Source organism: Electrophorus electricus, chromosome 10 (assembly GCF_041902795.1).
Source record: "Electrophorus electricus isolate QZ-2024a chromosome 10, ASM4190279v1, whole genome shotgun sequence".
In the NCBI taxonomy this organism is placed as follows: domain Eukaryota; kingdom Metazoa; phylum Chordata; class Actinopteri; order Gymnotiformes; family Gymnotidae; genus Electrophorus; species Electrophorus electricus.
Window position 1 is genome coordinate 26,369,509 of NC_137506.1, and position 18,797 is coordinate 26,388,305.

At 46.5% G+C, this 18,797-nt stretch overlaps 1 protein-coding gene across 14 annotated transcripts in view; it reads right to left on the bottom strand.

Annotated features, from left to right (window-relative positions):
* ush2a (Usher syndrome 2A (autosomal recessive, mild)) overlaps nucleotides 1–18,797 on the bottom strand; it is a 180,444-nt gene that overhangs the window by 70,202 nt on the left and 91,445 nt on the right. For 13 of the 14 annotated variants that reach the window (XM_081721818.1, XM_081721817.1, XM_081721819.1 and 10 more), the window contains 5 exons: nucleotides 16,045–16,263; nucleotides 11,158–11,305; nucleotides 9,310–9,452; nucleotides 2,352–2,980; nucleotides 257–585 (listed from right to left, as the gene is read on the bottom strand). In XM_081721818.1, coding sequence (XP_081577944.1) covers nucleotides 257–585; nucleotides 2,352–2,980; nucleotides 9,310–9,452; nucleotides 11,158–11,305; nucleotides 16,045–16,263 — 1,468 coding nt within the window. The remainder of the gene's footprint in view (nucleotides 1–256; nucleotides 586–2,351; nucleotides 2,981–9,309; nucleotides 9,453–11,157; nucleotides 11,306–16,044; nucleotides 16,264–18,797) is intronic. The other variant, XM_081721825.1, reaches the window with a different exon arrangement.

Sequence of the window (18,797 nt, forward strand, 5' to 3'; positions counted from 1 at the left end):
CTCAAAAACAGACTAACTTACACCATGCAAAATAACAAAGGACAGTTAAGTCTTCTCAGCACTGGCTGTGCTGCTCTACAGTCCTGTGGAGAGATCACCTACTCAAGCCCAAAGGATCACGTGTATGGTCTGGGGAGTGTCATGTGTGTCCCTGTTAATCTTGACTGGGCCTCATAAACAATTTAGACAGTTCCTGTTCAATTGTTTTCTTAAAATTGCAACCGTAACTGTGTTCAGTACGGTAATATGTAATTACCTTAAGTTGGGTCCATTTGGCCTTGCTGGTGGCTGCCACGACACAGCCAGGAAAGACTCACTGATGGGAACCACTGAGAGTGATGCCACCCCCTGTGGAATTGTGGGTAAAGTAGTGACAGATGTGGGCGGGCTCTCAGTGCAGCCTCCCACATACCCCCCGCCCCCTGAGCAAGCAAGGACGGTTACGCTGTAGTTTGTGTATGGCACCAGGCCCGTGACTGTGCGGTTGAGCAGGCTGGTGTTTGTGTGAGACAAGCGAGGGGCTGGCATGCGGATCTCGTAGCCCTCAATCTCACCGTTGGCAACCAGCGGTGGCGCCCACGTCACCTACAATTAAACACATACATACATCTCAACACCATTGCACTTTACAGTGAAAGGAAATTTTGAGTAGTACTAGAAAAACACAAAAATGCACATAATGTTATAACATAATTATAAACCGTTATTAATAGTGTAATAAGACTAAATTGAGGTTTTATGCACTACACTCTGAGCACTAACACTAACTGCTCCGTGTCCTATGCTGAGAGCTCTCAGCCTTGTTTAGCGCTGCTGGATGTAGGCGTGACTCCAGTCCAGGGACAGGAACGTACGACTTTTAGATCGATGAGCTCCTGGAAATGATGACGCACGCTTAACTGTTCGCACCCTGACTTTGACCCGGGAAGCGAATATTTCTCTCGTCATTACATTTAAAATAGGTCCCAGGCCATGGTGCGGGATAACGAAATTCTGATGGAATTGTATCGAAGCAGAGCATGTGACGTGCGTTCCCGATGGCGTGGATATATGTCAGCATTCCGGAGAGGCATTACACACTGTTCAGATGACACAGAAAATGGGCAAGCTTGAAAATGCACAGAAATGTGGGTCTACATTACATAATTATTCATACTGGAACTCTGGAAGTAATTAAAACACTAAATTAAACAAATCAGGATCTGTTGAAACAGAAGATACTATAAAAGGCCATTAAGTCACCAAACGACCTGACAGGAACTAATGAACTTCAGCATATGCTAATCAGAACAACTGTTTTGGGCTTCTACATATGTAAGAACTCTCATCCAGTTACGTGCGGAGATGTAGCAGTTCCCAAACTAATGAAATAATAATAGCATTAAAATAAAATAAACTTGGGGTTAGGGGAAATGAATAATTCACACAAGTTTATGCAAATGCTTTCTACTGTTGGAAGTGGTAAGCATTTTTGTTCATGATTCCTGGCACCCCCGGGGGTGGGGGGCTGGGGGGTTTGGGGGGAGACCGATATATGCGTGGGTGTGGGTTGACGGATTTGTACACAGTGGTGTCTAAGCTGTAAAGCTTGTTTAGTTACACTAATGTCCTTTGAATCCAGTTTGTAAAGCATGCAGAACACTGCTGGCTACGTGGGACTCTGGAGCACTGCACTCAGTGAATCAAGAGTTGGCACTGATACTGGCTTGGGCCAGACCTTTTCCATAAGACACATGTTCCAAGTTGTATCAATATTTGTGCTCTATGTACTTTATCAAAGCTAAGGGAGGGTTAGGCAGTCAGAGAACATGTACCCTACCAATGCATACCAAGGGCACACTCACAGGGTTTCCATTTTGTCCTAATGAATTGTTCAAACAGAAGCAGCCATGAGTTGACCTAAAGACTTCACATGGCAGTGGAGACAGTGATGGTGTCACTGAAATAATGATGGAAACTGTATTCTCCTCCAAGTGTGGTAATGAGGGAAAACACACTACAGCCCTACCATGGCTTTAATTCTTTAATTCTTCTACCATGGTCTTATTTGCACCTTACTGGGGCGCAGCACACAGGAAGCATGTACAGGCCTGGCAGATGTAGGAGGGGAGAACACAGGGTCACGGTAACCTCTCTGTTCATCATGCACACACACACACACACACACACACACACACACACACACACACACACAGTTACTTAAAGAATTCTTGTAAATGTAAATATACTACCCTTTCATATGGATTGGGCTGAACCTAGGATTATTATAACCTGAACTGAGATGAAAGAGAGCCAAGCGCAACCCCCTACCTGCACTGAACCTGACCCGTGGACCAAGCCCAACCCCCTACCTGCACCGACTCCGGCCCCAGCACCAGCACCTCAGGTGGCAGCAGCCTGGCGGGTCGCGATGGCCGAGTAGTGACCCTCTCCCACTGGCTGCCGTTAGAGCCACCCTGCCTGGTGTTGGCTACTACCCTGTATTCATAACTTGTCCAGGGGCTGAGAGCAACTGAGCCATCCAGGTAGGTGAGTGTCCGGTTGGGCAGCACTGTGGCCACTATGGAGGTCTGCTGGGTCCCATTGGGTCGTCTCTCCACCGTGTAGCTCTCCAGCTCCCCGTTGGCATGCAGTGGTGGGGTCCATGCCACTAGCACCGAGGTGGGTGTGTCCGAGTACAGACGCGGGGCAACCACGCCCTCTGGAGGGGCTGGGGCGGTCTGGACAGTGTGGGACTCAGCAGATGCGGTGCAGCCGGCCTCCGTGCAGGCCTCTACCTGGAACGTGTACTTCTGGTAGGGCCCAAGGCCTGACACAATAAGGCTGGTGCTGGTTGCAGGCACACTGGCGCCAAGCTCCCCATTCTGGTAGATGTTGTAGTTGGTAAGGATGCCATTAGGATGTGACGGTGGAGACCAGGAGACAGTGGCATTTCTGGAATGGATCTCAAACAGCATGGGTGGGTCCACAGGCCCAGGCCCTGGAAGACAGGAAAAATGGCAAGAAGACTCATGACTACTCCTAAAAAGAACTGGAGCACTCCAAAGCTGAGTTGCAATCAAGATGTGAACAGACCTCTAACAAGGAGCTCTAGATCTCTGTCTAATCTCAGTGTTACTTCATTGTGAATCTGATTCACAGATGCAAAGTTTTGTAAGTACATTCTCAAAGACCACCAAGTGACAAATGTAGAGGGTTTAATTTCTGCAGGGACCTAAAACTAGCAGCCCAATTCAGATCCAAATTTTCACCATTAAAACAGATGTGTTTTTTAAAAAAAGATTTACTGATTGTGAATAATAAACTTGCCAGTATCAATATCATAGGTACTCTAACTATCATAGGTAAAAACAACCCTCCCCCAAACAACAACAACAAACAAACAAAACAATGTAAAAATGTCAATTTCTAGCTATTCACTTAAACGCCACAATGAGTAATGTTATAAACAACTTCTAAAAAAGCCAGCTGATCAACAGAAGCAAGTTGACATCCTTTGAGTGGCACTGTTATGAAATTATAGCAAACAAGCTTCCCACAGCAGTCACATACAAACCCTAAATACATTGTAACTCACAGATAGAGGATAGCCCAGGACACCCTAACTCTCACAGATAGAGGATAGCCCAGGACACCCTAACTCTCACAGATAGAGGATAGCCCAGGACACCCTAACTCTCACAGATAGAGGATAGCCCAGGACACCCTAACTCTCACAGATAGAGGATAGCCCAGGACACCCTAACTCTCACAGATAGAGGATAGCCCAGGACACCCTAACTCTCACAGATAGAGGATAGCCCAGGACACCCTAACTCTCACAGATAGAGGATAGCCCAGGACACCCTAACTCTCACAGATAGAGGATAGCCCAGGACACCCTAACTCTCACAGATAGAGGATAGCCCAGGACACTCTAACTCTCACAGATAGAGGATAGCCCAGGACACCCTAACTCTCACAGATAGAGGATAGCCCAGGACACCCTAACTCTCACAGATAGAGGATAGCCCAGGACACCCTAACTCTCACAGATAGAGGATAGCCCAGGACACCCTAACTCTCACAGATAGAGGATAGCCCAGGTCACTCTAACCCAGGCAGGGGAAAGGTCAATGTTAGATCCCAGGGAATAACTGCACTTCAACGCTTATGAAGGACCTCTGTCCAAAACATTCTCATTCTCTGGAAACCTTGTTTACTACATTTCATTTTTTAACACCTCTTTGTCTCTGTATATGTACACACATACATATCGATATCAAAACCGAACATAGATCATTACCAATATATTGGATGAGCTCTATGTCTAATGGCAGCTCTACATAATCCACAGAGACTTTTCAGACACAACATCTCTCTGTCCGCGCAGCGCGAGTTTGACATCACAAGGACAAACAGTCATTGGGGCCGACTTATTCTTTGGATTAAAATGTAGGCAACGTGCAGATCAGCTCGTTTATCCCAGAGGACGGGCCCAGCATCCACGCACTGCCAGCAAATGTGAAATGATATTTAGGATTTTATTCAGGAGAAGTTGTATGACAGCAGATATCAACTATGTGTGAGACTACGCTGTGAAGAGATTGCAGTGAATTGGAGAAAATCACTTAAGTCCTCTGAGTAGCCATTGCCTTTGAGTGGTTATAACAACAACCAGGCTAGCCATACGGATGGCAAGAAATCCTTCATGGATCTCCAGACTCAGACAGCTCAGGTCATTTTCATAATCATACAGACAAACACAAACACACACACAAACACAAACAAACACACACACACAAACACACACACATTATTCTTATAACCCTATCATTTTGGTAGGTTATGATAAAATGCCCAAGTCAAGAACAAATCAAATAAAGCAAATCATTTCAAATCTCACATTCCTCCCCTTTACACAAAAAACATACTGTGGTATCTGTCCAGTTAAATAGTTAGAGGACAACTACATAGCAAGTAAGCCTAAGCTGTGCTCTTACCGAACATGAATAGTGAATTTACATTTGTTAATTCAATAAGTTTACAAATATTGGCTATAAATGCATTATAACAGTATTGTCAAATTCAATCTGACAGTAGATTTCAGTTGTGCTTCATTAAATAGACAAACGTGAGGCGACACTTTCATCCTTATAGGGGGAGCGGTAACAGTAGAGAAAAAGGTGTAAAGTGGACTATGCCAAACTGAGGGGGATGTTTCAGACCAGCTCTCCTGCTCGGAGGGTCTGATTAATATTTTGCCGCCATGGAGGCTCGTTTGCAGGTAATGTTTCCTCCCTCCATTTACGTCCCATGGCAGAGGAGCTAATGGCCAAGCGGCGAGGGCGGGGCCTTTCAAGGAGACTGACTCTGCTTACGTGCTCGGCGCGCTCCGTCTCACGCGTGCGTCTCACGCGCGCTCTCACCAGCGCTCTGGGCCACTGGTGGCACCCTGCAGATGGCCCACTTTCTACGTGGGGTGGGCGGAGTTGGCCCTGTGACCCGGGGTGATCGCGGCAGCAGCGGCCCAGCAATAAACAAAATAAGAGACGCTGCTAAGGAACAAGACGCAACCAGGGACAAAAGGAATACAAGTGATTTATCCCACCAAAAAGAATGTAACAGCGCGCAGTCAATAAAGGTGAAGGGGGATTCTGGAGGGTTCTCAACAGAGTCTGGCTTTCAGTTACCTGGGTAATTTCATAAACGCAGGGGTGGAACGCTCTGTTAGGAACATTTAGCAGAAACATACCATGCCCTGACATGGTCACACTGGGCCATTCCTGTGTTGAAATACGACAAGTAAAAATGCAACAGAAATGAAATTGTGCTGCATCGGAGTCCTGGCTGGTTTTCCAGAACCATGAATGCTCGGTGCTGCGTCCCGCCACCAATAACTCCAGGTCCAATTCGGTCATCCATCTAATGCGGGTATTGCTGGGGGAATTTTTATTTTATTTTTTTTTAAAACGAAGTCTGTGATGGGGAGGGGACTCTCCTGCTGGTTCTGCTCCCTTCACGTCTTGATAAATAAACAATGCACAGATCTGACCTTTGGGTTAACAGGTTTTTATGCTTGCTCCACTCAGCACTCTAACTGATTCAATTACCACAAAGGTTCGAGAGCTTCCATGAATACAGAAAATGCTCCCGCTCCGCCGCCCGCACCACTGTGGAAAGAAGGAACGGAAAAAAAAGGGCCTGCATATGTACCTGCGCCGGCAAATCCAATGTGGCTCTCTGGAGAAATTCCTTAATTGTTAATAATTTTACCACATGAGACAATCAAGTCACCTTGAAGGCAAGCCCTCTCCCCCCCCCCGCGCCCCCCCCCTTGCTTACTTCTGTGCCGAGCTGAGCCTCGGCCCACCGCCCCCTCAGACTCCCCGGGTCTGGAGAGGCAAAGTGTTATTTAAGCTTTACTGGTCTGTGTTAAATTCCGCAATTTGAAGGGCTGTTAAGTTTTTCAATTGAAATTTCATTTAAGATGCAGGTGCTTGCGATTTTATTGACGCTTTACTGCTCTCGGGACGCGCTCGGCGAGAACGCGGCCAGGCAGTGGTGAGGCGGTGTCGGGCGGCCTCCGTCGGGGCGTCCGCAGCAGCTGCAATCCTGGGACATTTGGAATACTTAGAGGGGCCTTTCCCAGGAACGCCGTAAATCGCCACGGTGGCGGGAAACACAGGAGCGAGGGCTGCCGAGCCTTAAATCACGTTTATAAGGATTTGGTTAGCATAATAATAATACAATCAATTGACAAGGCAAGGGGGGGAGTGAAGGGTGAGTGGGAGGGGGTATTTTTAGCCCTACGGAGGTCTTCGGGACTACACGATCACTTTGAAGGTTAGCGCGGCCGATGGGTGGCAGGACGCACTGTGGCGCGCCGGCTGGAAATGTCGAGCAATGCAGCTCTGTGGTGCATTCCAATGACTCTGTCTTCCCAAGATCCGGCAACTTCAGTGATGCAAAAGGCAAATCTCTTGGCAGTTTTCAAGCATCTCTCCAAATGACTGCATTTTTAAAGAGGCTTTTTTAGAAGAAAACTGGCGGGATAGTACACAGCCACCGCATTCGGAATCGATTACAATACCCAAACCCAGGGGACAGAGAACCTCGGTACCTGCCAAATGACAGTCCTGGGGCACTCAGTATACAAATACATGGTTATAAGGACATGAAAGTCTGTGTGTGTGTATATATGTGTGTGTGTCTGTGTGTGTGTGTGTGTGTGTGTCACAGGTAAGAATGAAAGGGAAAGCCTACATGATAAAGTTTATGTTCACAGGACCGGCTGTCAAGTCTAAGGAGCAAAAATTCACGGACAGAATTACATTAAAAAGATGGTTATAAAATTTTAATGGAATGATAAAATCAGAGGAAAGAGAGCCTTCTGAATACTTAAAGTGCTCATCCATCTTCACTAGGAAAGTCCTGGCCAAGCGAGCCACTTGCTGGAAATACCAAGCATTCTCAAAACTGCACAGTACATGTGAACCACGGTCGCTTGTTCATGTCTGAGAAATATAACATGTCCCAGAACAGGGAACATTTCTGGCCCAAAGCAGTAGGAGAAGCAACATTTCAGAAATGAACGAGAAAGCTGTCAAACTCTGCACTTATTTGCGATTAACACTAGGCTCTGAATATGTAGGCCAACACACCCAATGCCCCTTACCTGAGCAGGTTGAGTATTGCGGTGCAGAGAGGAGAGCAGAACTATCTCTGGGGGTGTTTCTAAATTAGAGATGAGAAAGTGACGGCTGATGAGGGGGGTGGGGTGGGCCCCCATCAAAAAGGTGAGAAGAAGAACGAAAATGTGACATGCGTTCCTCGTCTGGTATGTCACCTTGCTTGTCCTTTCCTTTCCTTGGTCTCTCGCACACAGCCACATTGTTTTGAGAAATATCTCCGATTCTTGCCTACCGCTCATTCAACGCCGTTTAACTGAGTACTATTTCACATTGATGGCTGGGTTGATGGTATATGGGAGGCTGTTTATAGGCGGTGCTGGGAAACATTAAAACTGGCGCTTTCTCCGTAATCTGACTGAGCAGGACGCAGCTGAGGCGCTCTGGGGGCCGGCATCTGACACGCCTCGTTTCAGGTCAGGAATACGGACCTTTCGGCTTTTACACCAACGCGCGTTGCCCTGTTTTTGTGTGTTGTGCATCTGATCCCCAAGTGTGCGGTGGTGATCACAGCAATGGGAGATAAAGTGTGTCTTGGATGAAGGATGAAGGAAGAGTGTGTGTGCGAGCTCTGACTAGGCGTGAGACCGGTTGGGGTTAGGTCCATGTCTCGTGTTAACGGATGGGGCTCAAGTCTGAGAAAAAGGGGAAATATTTTCTTTTTAATAAGAAATTGTGAACAGTTTTTGTTAATGAACAGCACAATCAACTGAAACTGAACTTTGATAATCAAATAGCTAATCAGTGAAATTTAATGCAGTGGCTCTATAAACACTAGGCAAAAAAAAGCCTAAGAACTAAAAGGAGGAGTTTGCGTAGAAAAGTGAAGAAGCAAACTGAAAGAATGCAGATCACATACAAAGGATGAGAAACTGAAGTCATATGTCACTTGCCACCACTTCAAAACAGTCACTGAAGACAATGAAGATGGGTAGAAAGCCAATTTGACTGTGAGCTAGTCTCCACTCCACTCATGCGTCCTTATTCTTTCAGAGGCAGATGAAGAGAACTTTAGCAGAAGTTGTAGAATGCTGCAGGGCATTTACTCCAAAGAGAAAGCAAAGGGGTAGTGAGGGGGGAGAATGAGAGTTAGAGAGAGAGAGATAAAGAGGGGGAGAGAGAGGCTTGTAGTGCGTTAACTCTCTACATGGTAATGAAGAGGTGATGGTCCATAATACAACGCACTTTGAGTGTATGCAAATACTGGCTCCTTAATTAGAATGTATGCGATAATAGACTGAAGTATAATTAATTTATAACTTAGCAAAGAGTGTCTGTTATGAACCCTAATATGATTCTATTACGGTAATCAGTCCACAATGACACCAGCTAGGTCATCTAGCAGATATACACCTCTAGCTCTGACTCTCTGGGCTGAAACAGAACACACTCACACACACACACACACACACACACACACACACACACACACACTCACTGGTCCTCTATTTTTGCACTTGCATCACTGTTGTAGAATATATATGTTGATACTCTTGTGTGAATGTGTGTGTGTGTGTGTGTGTGTGTGCGGGTGTGTGTGTGTGTAATTTTATGAATATGTGGATGCCCATGTGTATATTTCAATATAGAGATGCCTGCATGTGTCTGTGCATGTGTGTGTGAGAGAAGCGAAACTCACGGTCTTGAGCGGTCGAGAAAGAGACCCAGGAACTGTTTGCTTCTCCATCGCTGTGAGATACCAGCAACCTGAACTGATACTCTGTGTATGGTTCTAAACCTTCCACTAGGTGGCTGAACACGCTAGTCTCATTATCCAGAAGCCTACAGAAGACATGCACACACACACACACACACACACACACACACACACACACACACACACACACACACACACACACACACAGAATGCTTTTTATATGCATTAGTGAGAAATAAACCTGTTGACTTCCAATCTGAAAGAGAAAAGACTAGCTCCTAGTTTGAAAATGATTAATTCAAACTTCTCTGATTAAATTAACTATGAGCCCATTGTACTGAATTTGCATGCATTTCCTCAGTTTCTAAGCTCAGAATATGTCTAACTCATGAAATCAAATACACACTGATATTTTCTTTGTTTCTTGCAAAAACAACTCAATGTACACCTTATTAAATGTCTAAGAACTCTTGGTCATTACGACACCTTCATGCTAGTTTTTGAGCGGCGCCAATTTTCACCAAGCGCCACTATCAAATATACCATATGACTATAATAAATAAATCACCTGAACAATGAAATACATTTGAGCGGAATGGCAGGAAATGAGGCTGATATATAATACATGGGCCTAGTCATTTATTTATTACAACAGAATGAGAATTCCCCTGCCTCTGATTAAATAGCAATTTGTTGTCAGGAAGCATGTAATGCATACATATCAGAGGAAGAAGTTCGTTTTTTAGTTCTCTTCAACTGGGCACCAGGCCTCACTCTTACCTGGGAACGTAAACCTGTTTTAAGAGTCTTTTAACTGTTGCTACTACTTTACACATTCACACAGGCCAGTAAAACAACACTGGACTTGCTTTGTCCAGCAAAGATTATTTATTAGATTATTTAACTGATTATTTATCATGATCATTGGAATCTGGGGTTTTACTTTAGGAATGATCGTGGTTTTTTTGGCCTTCTCACTGGACTCTTTAGACTCACATTCCTTTATTTTTTATTTATTTTTGTTCTACACTTTACAGTTTTAGGCATCAGAAAAGACTGGGCTTAATATTAGGGTACATATACAAAGCTAAAATATACCGGATGATTCTGAATCTGATTGTGATTTTCAGTTGAATAAAAAAGCTGGAGCATTTGTTTTAGAGCATGACGCTACAGCCCATGAGAGTGTATGTACCATCATAAGATACAGGTGATCTTTCACAAAAAGATTTTGTATTAATTGTAATAATAATAATAATAATAATAATAACAACAATTTAAATGGAAAGGGAATGCATTTTCAGTGGTACACTCTGCATTAGCGCAGGCTACAGACTGTTCAGGTGGAGAAGTCTGAAAGGCGTCAGCAAGATCAGATGAATTTAGATTTGTATTTACAATACAATTACTGATTGTGATGCTGTTATTACAGTTGACCTTAGAAGCTATAGTAGACTCTGGCCATATAACCACATGGGAGAATGCAGGCAACCATGTAATCAACCCTGAAGCTCAGACATGGAATCTCGGAACTGAATCTTCATAGCAATAATGTTACTGACTTCAATCATTAAGCAGATAATAACTTTAGAATTAGAATCTTGTTTTTGTTTTTTTTATTATATTTAAAAAATTAAATATTAAATATTTAAAAATACACAAAAGAGTACACTACATCTTGCTTAAGACATTTTTAGCTACAACTGCAGACCTAGAGAAAGCCTTCTTATGGTGACCTACATGTGGAAATGGTGTACGTGTGTGCGTGTGCATAGGGGACACAGAGCCACATATATGGGTGTGTAGTGGCTGTGCCGTTGGGACACTCACTGCCAGATATGCTGCGTGGCCGGCTTCCTCATCTGGAGTTGGTAGCGTAGGGGTCCGGGAGCGTTGGGCCGTGCGGGAGGGAACCAAGCCACCTGCAGCGAGGAGGAGGTGATCGCCGCCAGCCTCGGGGCCGAGAGGCCATCTGGACCTGAGATATATATATATATATAAAAGAGTGTAAGAGAGAGAGAGAGAGAGAGAAGAGGGTGGAGTGAGACGCAGTGTGTATTGCATGATTTTAAGGGAGAGAGTGATAGTTTAAGGGGTGAGGTGGAACAGAGACAGACCAAGTGCACAGAAACATATTTTCCAGTGTAGTCACGCTGCTGTAAGACGCTGGGAGACTTAAAGCAGAAATCCACTGTACGACACTCTCATGCCCCAACCTAAAAGAGTCTGCGGTAAGGCTCTGCTAACAGATCATGGCTTTAAAATCACACGTTCTGTTTTTTTAAGACCAATTTTAAATTGTGAGGTGTGTAAAATTCAAGAGGTAGCTTTTAATTCCTGGGGAGAAAGTGAGTCAGAGAAACAAACAGAAACAAAAGGATTTATCTGTTTATGGAGAGCACTGACAGAGAGCGAAAGAACGTGAATTACACGTGTGCGATGGTGTGGCCAGCTCTACTTGCGTGTGATGCCTCCACCCCACCTGCTCAGATCTGACTGCACATTTCCTCCTGCTGTTGTCTCAACACGAGGACCTCCAAAAGGGTCCGTGCCACTAACACAACTCACTGGCAGAGGCAAAAAATCGGAATTAATCAATCAGGAACAAAACGTCAGCCTTGTCAAAATTCATCACAGAGTCCATTGTTCAGGAGCAGGAATGCACTGGTGAGCTACGAAATAGCAAACAACCAGGCAGACCAGAGCCGCGTGGGCCCACAGAATACATTACAACACCCCGCTGAACATCTGAAGCACACTGTGTCGAGCGGAGACACAGGTATGCGGATGACCACGTGAGAGAGAAGAGTCTGGTAGCACGGGGCTTGGAGAGTTGGCTGCAGGAGTCAACACGCAAGTAAACACCGGGAGCAGAAAGGGGAGCGTATGGTCCGCTGAAAGAAGCAAGCGCATGAACAGCACCAAAGTCTCGGGCAAGATGAGGTGTGGGAGAGTGGAGCAGAACAACAACAACAACAACAACAACCAACTGCCCAGCACACCACCTCCTCTGTGCCAGAGATCTGTCCTGGCGTCTCTGGCTGCCAGCCATGACGGAACAATGGCCACCAAGCATAAGGAGCATCGGAACTGCTCAGACACCACCACTTTGACTTCATACACATATAATGAAAGAACCACTCTTTAAAAACATTCGGTCATATAATTTGATTTGAACTGGTGTGGAATGTGAACACCGTGGAATGAAGCAAGATTTCACCATTCGGTTTTCATATATTAAAACGTTACCACAAAATATATGACTGTTCCAGAGTTTTCCAATATTTCAATCATACTATTTATCTAAAGGTGTCTGAGCAGCTGGTACTAAAAACAGAATAATAATTGATTTTCATGGTGCTTCCTTTTACATCTCCAAACAGTTCACAGTCCTCAATAATGATGCATAATGCAAGAGGCTAGCGTCCTGTTTTCAAAGGGCACTTTCCCAAGCAGTCTCAGATACTAACAGGAACGGCCGCGAGACATTAAGGCATCTTGAGCAGTTGGAGGGAATGGCGGCTGATTCCCGCACGTTTGGCAGCACTCGCCTAAAGCTGCGGAGCCGAATCGCAGCTTCGAGGGGCGACGTGGTCTGCTGCATGTTTCAATAACACCCCACTCCGGCGTGAGCAGCAGGGTCCTCCTCGCTAGAGGCTCGTTCTCAATCAGTGGCCCTCTTGTACCGCCACGAACACTTAATAACTGGTGACTGCTTTGTCATTTTGTGCATGCTGAATTCAGGCTGACCTGTGCGGAATAGTGAAACGCGTGCGCCGTGGCCTGGGATGAGGAGAACAGGAACATGAGCAAAAGTCACGCAGAAGAGAAGTCCCAGCGCTCCCGCCGCCCAGACCCGGGGGGTGGGATGCTAATGTGTCCAGCTAATGTGTCCAGCGCCCCACATGGCCACCAGGGGGCCTCATCGATGCCATAGCTGTGACCTTAAAATGGGCTTCACTGCCAAACTTCAGTTTCTGTAATGCCCAAGCAACTGGGCTGGACCGGCATCGGGGTGGACACTGGGCAGTCAGATAGGGGGGCGGGTGGGGCTTCGCTGCACTGGAAGCCATTTCACAGTAACCCCCACCTCCAGACCCATCCCCACTTCTACCCCCACCCGCCAACCCCATCTGCCTTTGCTGCCATGGCCTGGTTGGGAATGAGCGTGGCGGAACCGGTCCAAGCGGCCATAAAGGCAATGATGATTAGGAGCATATGGACGAGCCTGGACGCCGATGAGGCCGGCCACCTCACTACGGGCAAAACCTCACTAGCTCTGAGCACATCACACCCGCCACATCCCAAACACACACACACACACAAACGTGGAGCAGTAAACACCTGAGGAAAAATGGCAGGCTAGACCGAATGGAGTGGCATAAGGTTCTTACAGACTGGGAGAGGCTAAGACATGGAAAAAGACAGAATAATGGAGGAAAAAAGAAAGAGAAGTGAAAGAAGCCGATGGAGTGAGACAGAGAACGAGAGCAACAGAGAGTGAGAGAGCTTCCATTGAACAAAGAAAACCAGTTGACAAAAGAGTTAATTCCTTACAGACTTATTTCATCAAACAGTCGGCATGCAGTTTCCCTTTGGTTCGCCTCCCTCCTTCCTCAGGTATATCAAAAGTGTCACTAATCATTTTAAACTATGCACTTTTATGTTTCCTCTGGATCTCTTAGCTTTCTCCCCTTCTGTTCTTTGATATAACAAGGACAGTTTGAGACAAGGCTTCAGTGCAGCTCGGAGAAGCCTCAAGATCTGGCAGAGAGGACTGGAGGGAAACGTGTGGTATTTAAAATTTATACTTCCTCATGCCTTTGTTTTGAACTTGAACATTTTTCTTGCAGAACTTCAACTTTGGTCCTTGCCTGTGTCTCACTGGGGGAAAGAGCCCCAGCCTAGGTTTCGATGGCCGCCAATAACACACATCACAATTTCTGGGATGTGCTGGCTATTTGGAAGCCTTCCATTCTGCTGAAGGTTTCAGCAGATCTTCTCTGCTTAGAAGCACTTGTGTTCTCTCCACTAGGGTGGGAGACGAGGGGCCAAGCACTGGGTTTATTACAGACCCAACCTTTGTCTCTTCTAGAAAAACTGATGTTTTTGAGGAACCCTACTGGATGATGATGGTATTGCAGCATGGGGAAAGGCCCCCTCTCATCTAAGGGCCCATCATGGTCCTCCTCCTGGTTTCACCAGGATTAGGAGTGATTGTGGAGGTGGTTAACAGGTCGCTGCCCTGTTAATGCACCACCCTCAATTTCACTTTGATCAGTGGTGATGTTTGCTGTGTGGAGGGGGGGGAGTCGGTCTTGATACACACCAACATGCTGGATACCTCCCAGACATCTGGGCTGCAAGAAAAAACACATGGCTGCTCAAACTGCTATAATAAAGAGTTCTGCTATGGGTGGGCGGAGACTCCACACGAGATTCACCTACTGCTTCCTTATTGATCCCACACAAAACCGAGAGAATGTGTGTAGTGTGTGTGCAGAGTGTGTAGAGTGTGTGTGTGTGTGTGTGTGTGTGAGGGAGAGAATCAAGACAGCAACTAATCAGACCCACTCTCCAGGCTTATGGAGCCGCATGTTAAGAAAGGCCCAAATATTGAACGTGGATTATGGCGTAAAACGGCGCTCAATCTGGCTCCTACCACATCCTCAGACCTGCGTGCACTAGACCCGGTTTCGGTGGGGAAGAACTTCTTGCTCTTCTCTGCTTTATCACCCCGTGGTTAATCTCCCCCCGACGCAAGCGCACGCGGCCCAGCGTGTGCTTCCCTACATCTGCCTCGCGTGTAAATCAGCTTAATAAATTCCCACTCCATTAACTAAAAGGAAGTGCAGACCGGGTCCTATTTAACCGGCGACTTGTTACCTTTCATTTTCCGCGAGAAGGTCATAAAAAAAATACAATTCTGCAGCTTTAAGAGTCGTAATCATCATCAACAACAATTTAACAGGGGGAAAGCATCGCTCTCAAGCGCGGTAATAAACTTCCAGTGTCCGTTCTCATCTCGTGTGCCGTCACGAGGGTTTTGGGGGCAGGTCGGGTAGGGTTGGGGCTCTGTCTGTCAGAGGGGGCAGGAGACGCGGAAGCGTCTGCCCTTTTTATCGCGCGCTGGGCTGGCATCGGTGCCCTCTGCCCAGGGTGGCCACATTACACACAGCTTTGCCCTTTAGAGGAACAAGAACGTGTTAATAAGCTTCTGTGTTGAAAGTTAACATTGGTCAGACCTGAGTCCATTAGGAAAGATTTATTGTTTAGTTTAAGCCTTGTAAACATGTTAATATATTTTTGTCATTGGTTCACTTCACCAATACTTGCTTTCTACGGCATTTGTGCAGTAAAGAGTGCGTGTTTGTTCTGTCACTGGTGCGTGACTTCAGGCTCATTCAAATGAGAAGCCCTTTCCAGAACCTCGTTAACTAAATCACAGTGGCCAGGAATCTTTTCCACTTTATTCTTTTTCTTCTGCTTTGTTTATTTGTTTCGCAAGCGTTGGTGTTGTGATGCCAGTGGATTGTGCTGTAAGAGAACCTCATCGTGGCTGCATCACCGCTTCGGTCCAGCCTTCAGCGTGGACCATTGCTGGCCTCCCATCTGTGGGGCCAGTGCTGGCCAGTGGGGCCCTGCGATAGGGTCCAGAGCCACTAACTGGCAGCCGCGGTGGGGCAGCTGGGCTTGGGGCAGGCACGCTTGACTGACCTGCAGGCGGGAGTGACACGCTGGCCGGGGTACTCTCCACGCAGCCCTGGCTGTTGCAGGCCTGCACCTGCACGCTGTAGTTGGAGTACGGCAGCAGCCCTCCCACAGACAGCCAGCGGCCGGCTGTGCCCGCATGGAACTGCGTCCTTGTCTCCGTGCTAGTCATCTCCAGGCCGCTCATCTCTGTGCTGTTCATCCCTGTGACACTCTGGTTCTGACCTGCAGAGGTACATGAACAAAAGACAGACTTCGGCATAGACAGGACAGAGTCAGAGAAAGGCTCTTTATTTACCCAGTCATGCAGTGCATTTTTACACTGACCAGGGTGAGCACAACAGATCAGGACTCAGAAATACAATCAGAGAAAGAGAGAGACAGAGAGACAGAGAAACAGAGAAACAGAGAGAGAGAGAGAGAGAGACAGAGAGCGAGAGAGAGATGGCAAAGTGCCCTGCTGACCCGTAGAACCTTAGGCTTTGGGTGTCTGTGCTGTAATCCAGAAATGGCGATCGATTGCTTCACTGGGCCAGACATTGATTCAGAAACACAGCAAGGTGGCTTACCGGCTGAAACCCACCAGAACAAAAACATAATTTTGTAAATAATAGCAGCTAAAGATATCTGTTTGGGAGTCCAAAGACTGTCAACCAGGCAAATGCTTTATAAAGACCTTTGTAATACATAAGGGGAGAAGAAATTAAAATGTAAAAATTCATCCTGATGGTTGGCTGAAAGAAGAAAGATATAAGAAATGTTTTTTTTTTTTGGGGGGGGTGCTTCACTGCTTCAACACACACACACGCACACGCACACGCACACGCACACACACACGCACACACACACACACACACACGTATTCCTATACTCTCAATCCCATACTTCTACCCATCGCTCCCCTAGTTAAACAAATTACCTTAAATAAAGGCCCAAGTCACTACACACACATACAAACCCCCCACCAGTAATGTCTTCACTCAGACACATGCATTTGGGCACATTAACCAGGAGGTCAAGGGTCAGGCCTCCCAGTCCCCAGCCACTACCACTTACTGGAATGCAATCGACTGCAGGATCTACGGCCCTGCTTACAAATTAAAAGAGAATTAATCTTCCCTGAGTTCACGCCTTCTGGACCAGATGTGCTGCTGGAGAGAGCTGGAGGAGTGTGTGTGTGTGTGTGTGTGTGTGTGTGTGTGTGTGTGTACATGTGTTTTGAGTCCATAACCTCTAGCCTTTACCCATCTGGCAGCTCTGAAATGTGGTACTATAAAGAAATCAATAGACATGAAGTGCTGCACTGACTAAAAGCACATCCACATACCATCACTCCCACAGTGGTGTGATGAAACTCATCGTTGCCATTTGGTAGTACTACTACTTTCAGAGCTGTGGAACGGGTGAACAACAGGGAAAATCCCCATTTAATCAAACTGGAAAACTTTAGTGAATTTGAAAATATTAATGACTTCTCTGAATCGCGTTTGATCATGTGAACGATCTCCGATTATTTTTATTCAAATCTCACAGTCGCTTCCAAAAGTCCCATTTTGGTTCTGAAAGCTTACATAAAAAATTGCTAACAAGAAAGCATCCATCTCTTCTTTCAGAGACAAGTTTTTTTTTTTTTTGTCAGAGTAAAAAACATGCAGTCAACACGTGCTTTATTTCTAGTAAAAGATAAATGGAAGGGTTTAGCGACTAAAGAATATATCACGGTTAAAAAGTCACTTTCCCCCCTCCAGCTCTACATAAATCACGGCACTGGTCAATATTTAATAATGCTAGCCTTGGTCCACAGTCCCCTGCTCACCCCTGTCATGTGTAATAGCTCCCACTCCGATATCTCTGACATAAAAGGCTGGCTTTACGGCAATACTAACATGTAGAAGGGGTCATTACTGATCGACATTTCCCTTAATCTGTGACTGCCGGCCACCAGCCAATAAATTCTCCAGCAATCCACCAGGGAGGAATGAGTAAACTTCTGCCTATTCCCTAACAGCCCAGTGTGTGCTGTTGTGTGTGTGTGTGTGTGTGTGCTCACGTGTGCTGGTTGAAAAACCTGACCCTGTAAAAGCAGCAAATCCAGGTCCTCCCACCATTGCTGGGGTATACTGAGGAAAAGCCCAGCGGCCCTGTGCCCCTGAGCTGTTTGGTCCATTCCTTGACAAGGGAGGTCTGTGCCCGTGAGAGGGTTGGTCCGTGCCCCTAGGGGTGGGGGCATCTGCGCTCTTGGGAGACGACGACAACACAAAGACCAGAGCTCCTCACCAACACTGTACCACCCCCCCCTCGACACAACGACGGTGAAGCAGAGTTTGCAAGCACGGCAGCATCAGCAGCTACGCGCACGCCAACAGCAGCCGCAGCTATGCATGTGTGCATGCCAGAAACAGCAACAACAACAGGAGACAACAAAAGGCAAGCTTGCCCCAGCGGGCAGGAGAAGCGGTGAGCCCTCGCATTCGCTTCCTCTTCCGCGAGTTCTCAAATCAATCCCGCTGTGCGCCGTAATCTCGGCTCCTCCGCTCACAAGAACACTTCAAAGCCCTCGCACCACGAGACGAGGGGGTGCAGGCTTTCAGAGAGGTCATTTCCGTCAACTCGCCTTGCCAGATTAAAATCTCGAGTTGGCAAACTGCTCGTCCTACTCGTAGGGAACGCTGCTTTTAAGTGCCCTCAGCGACGGGTGTGGCGGGGAGAAGCCAACCTGGAAGACAAGTGTGTTAACGAACACGCAGCTACGCAGAGGA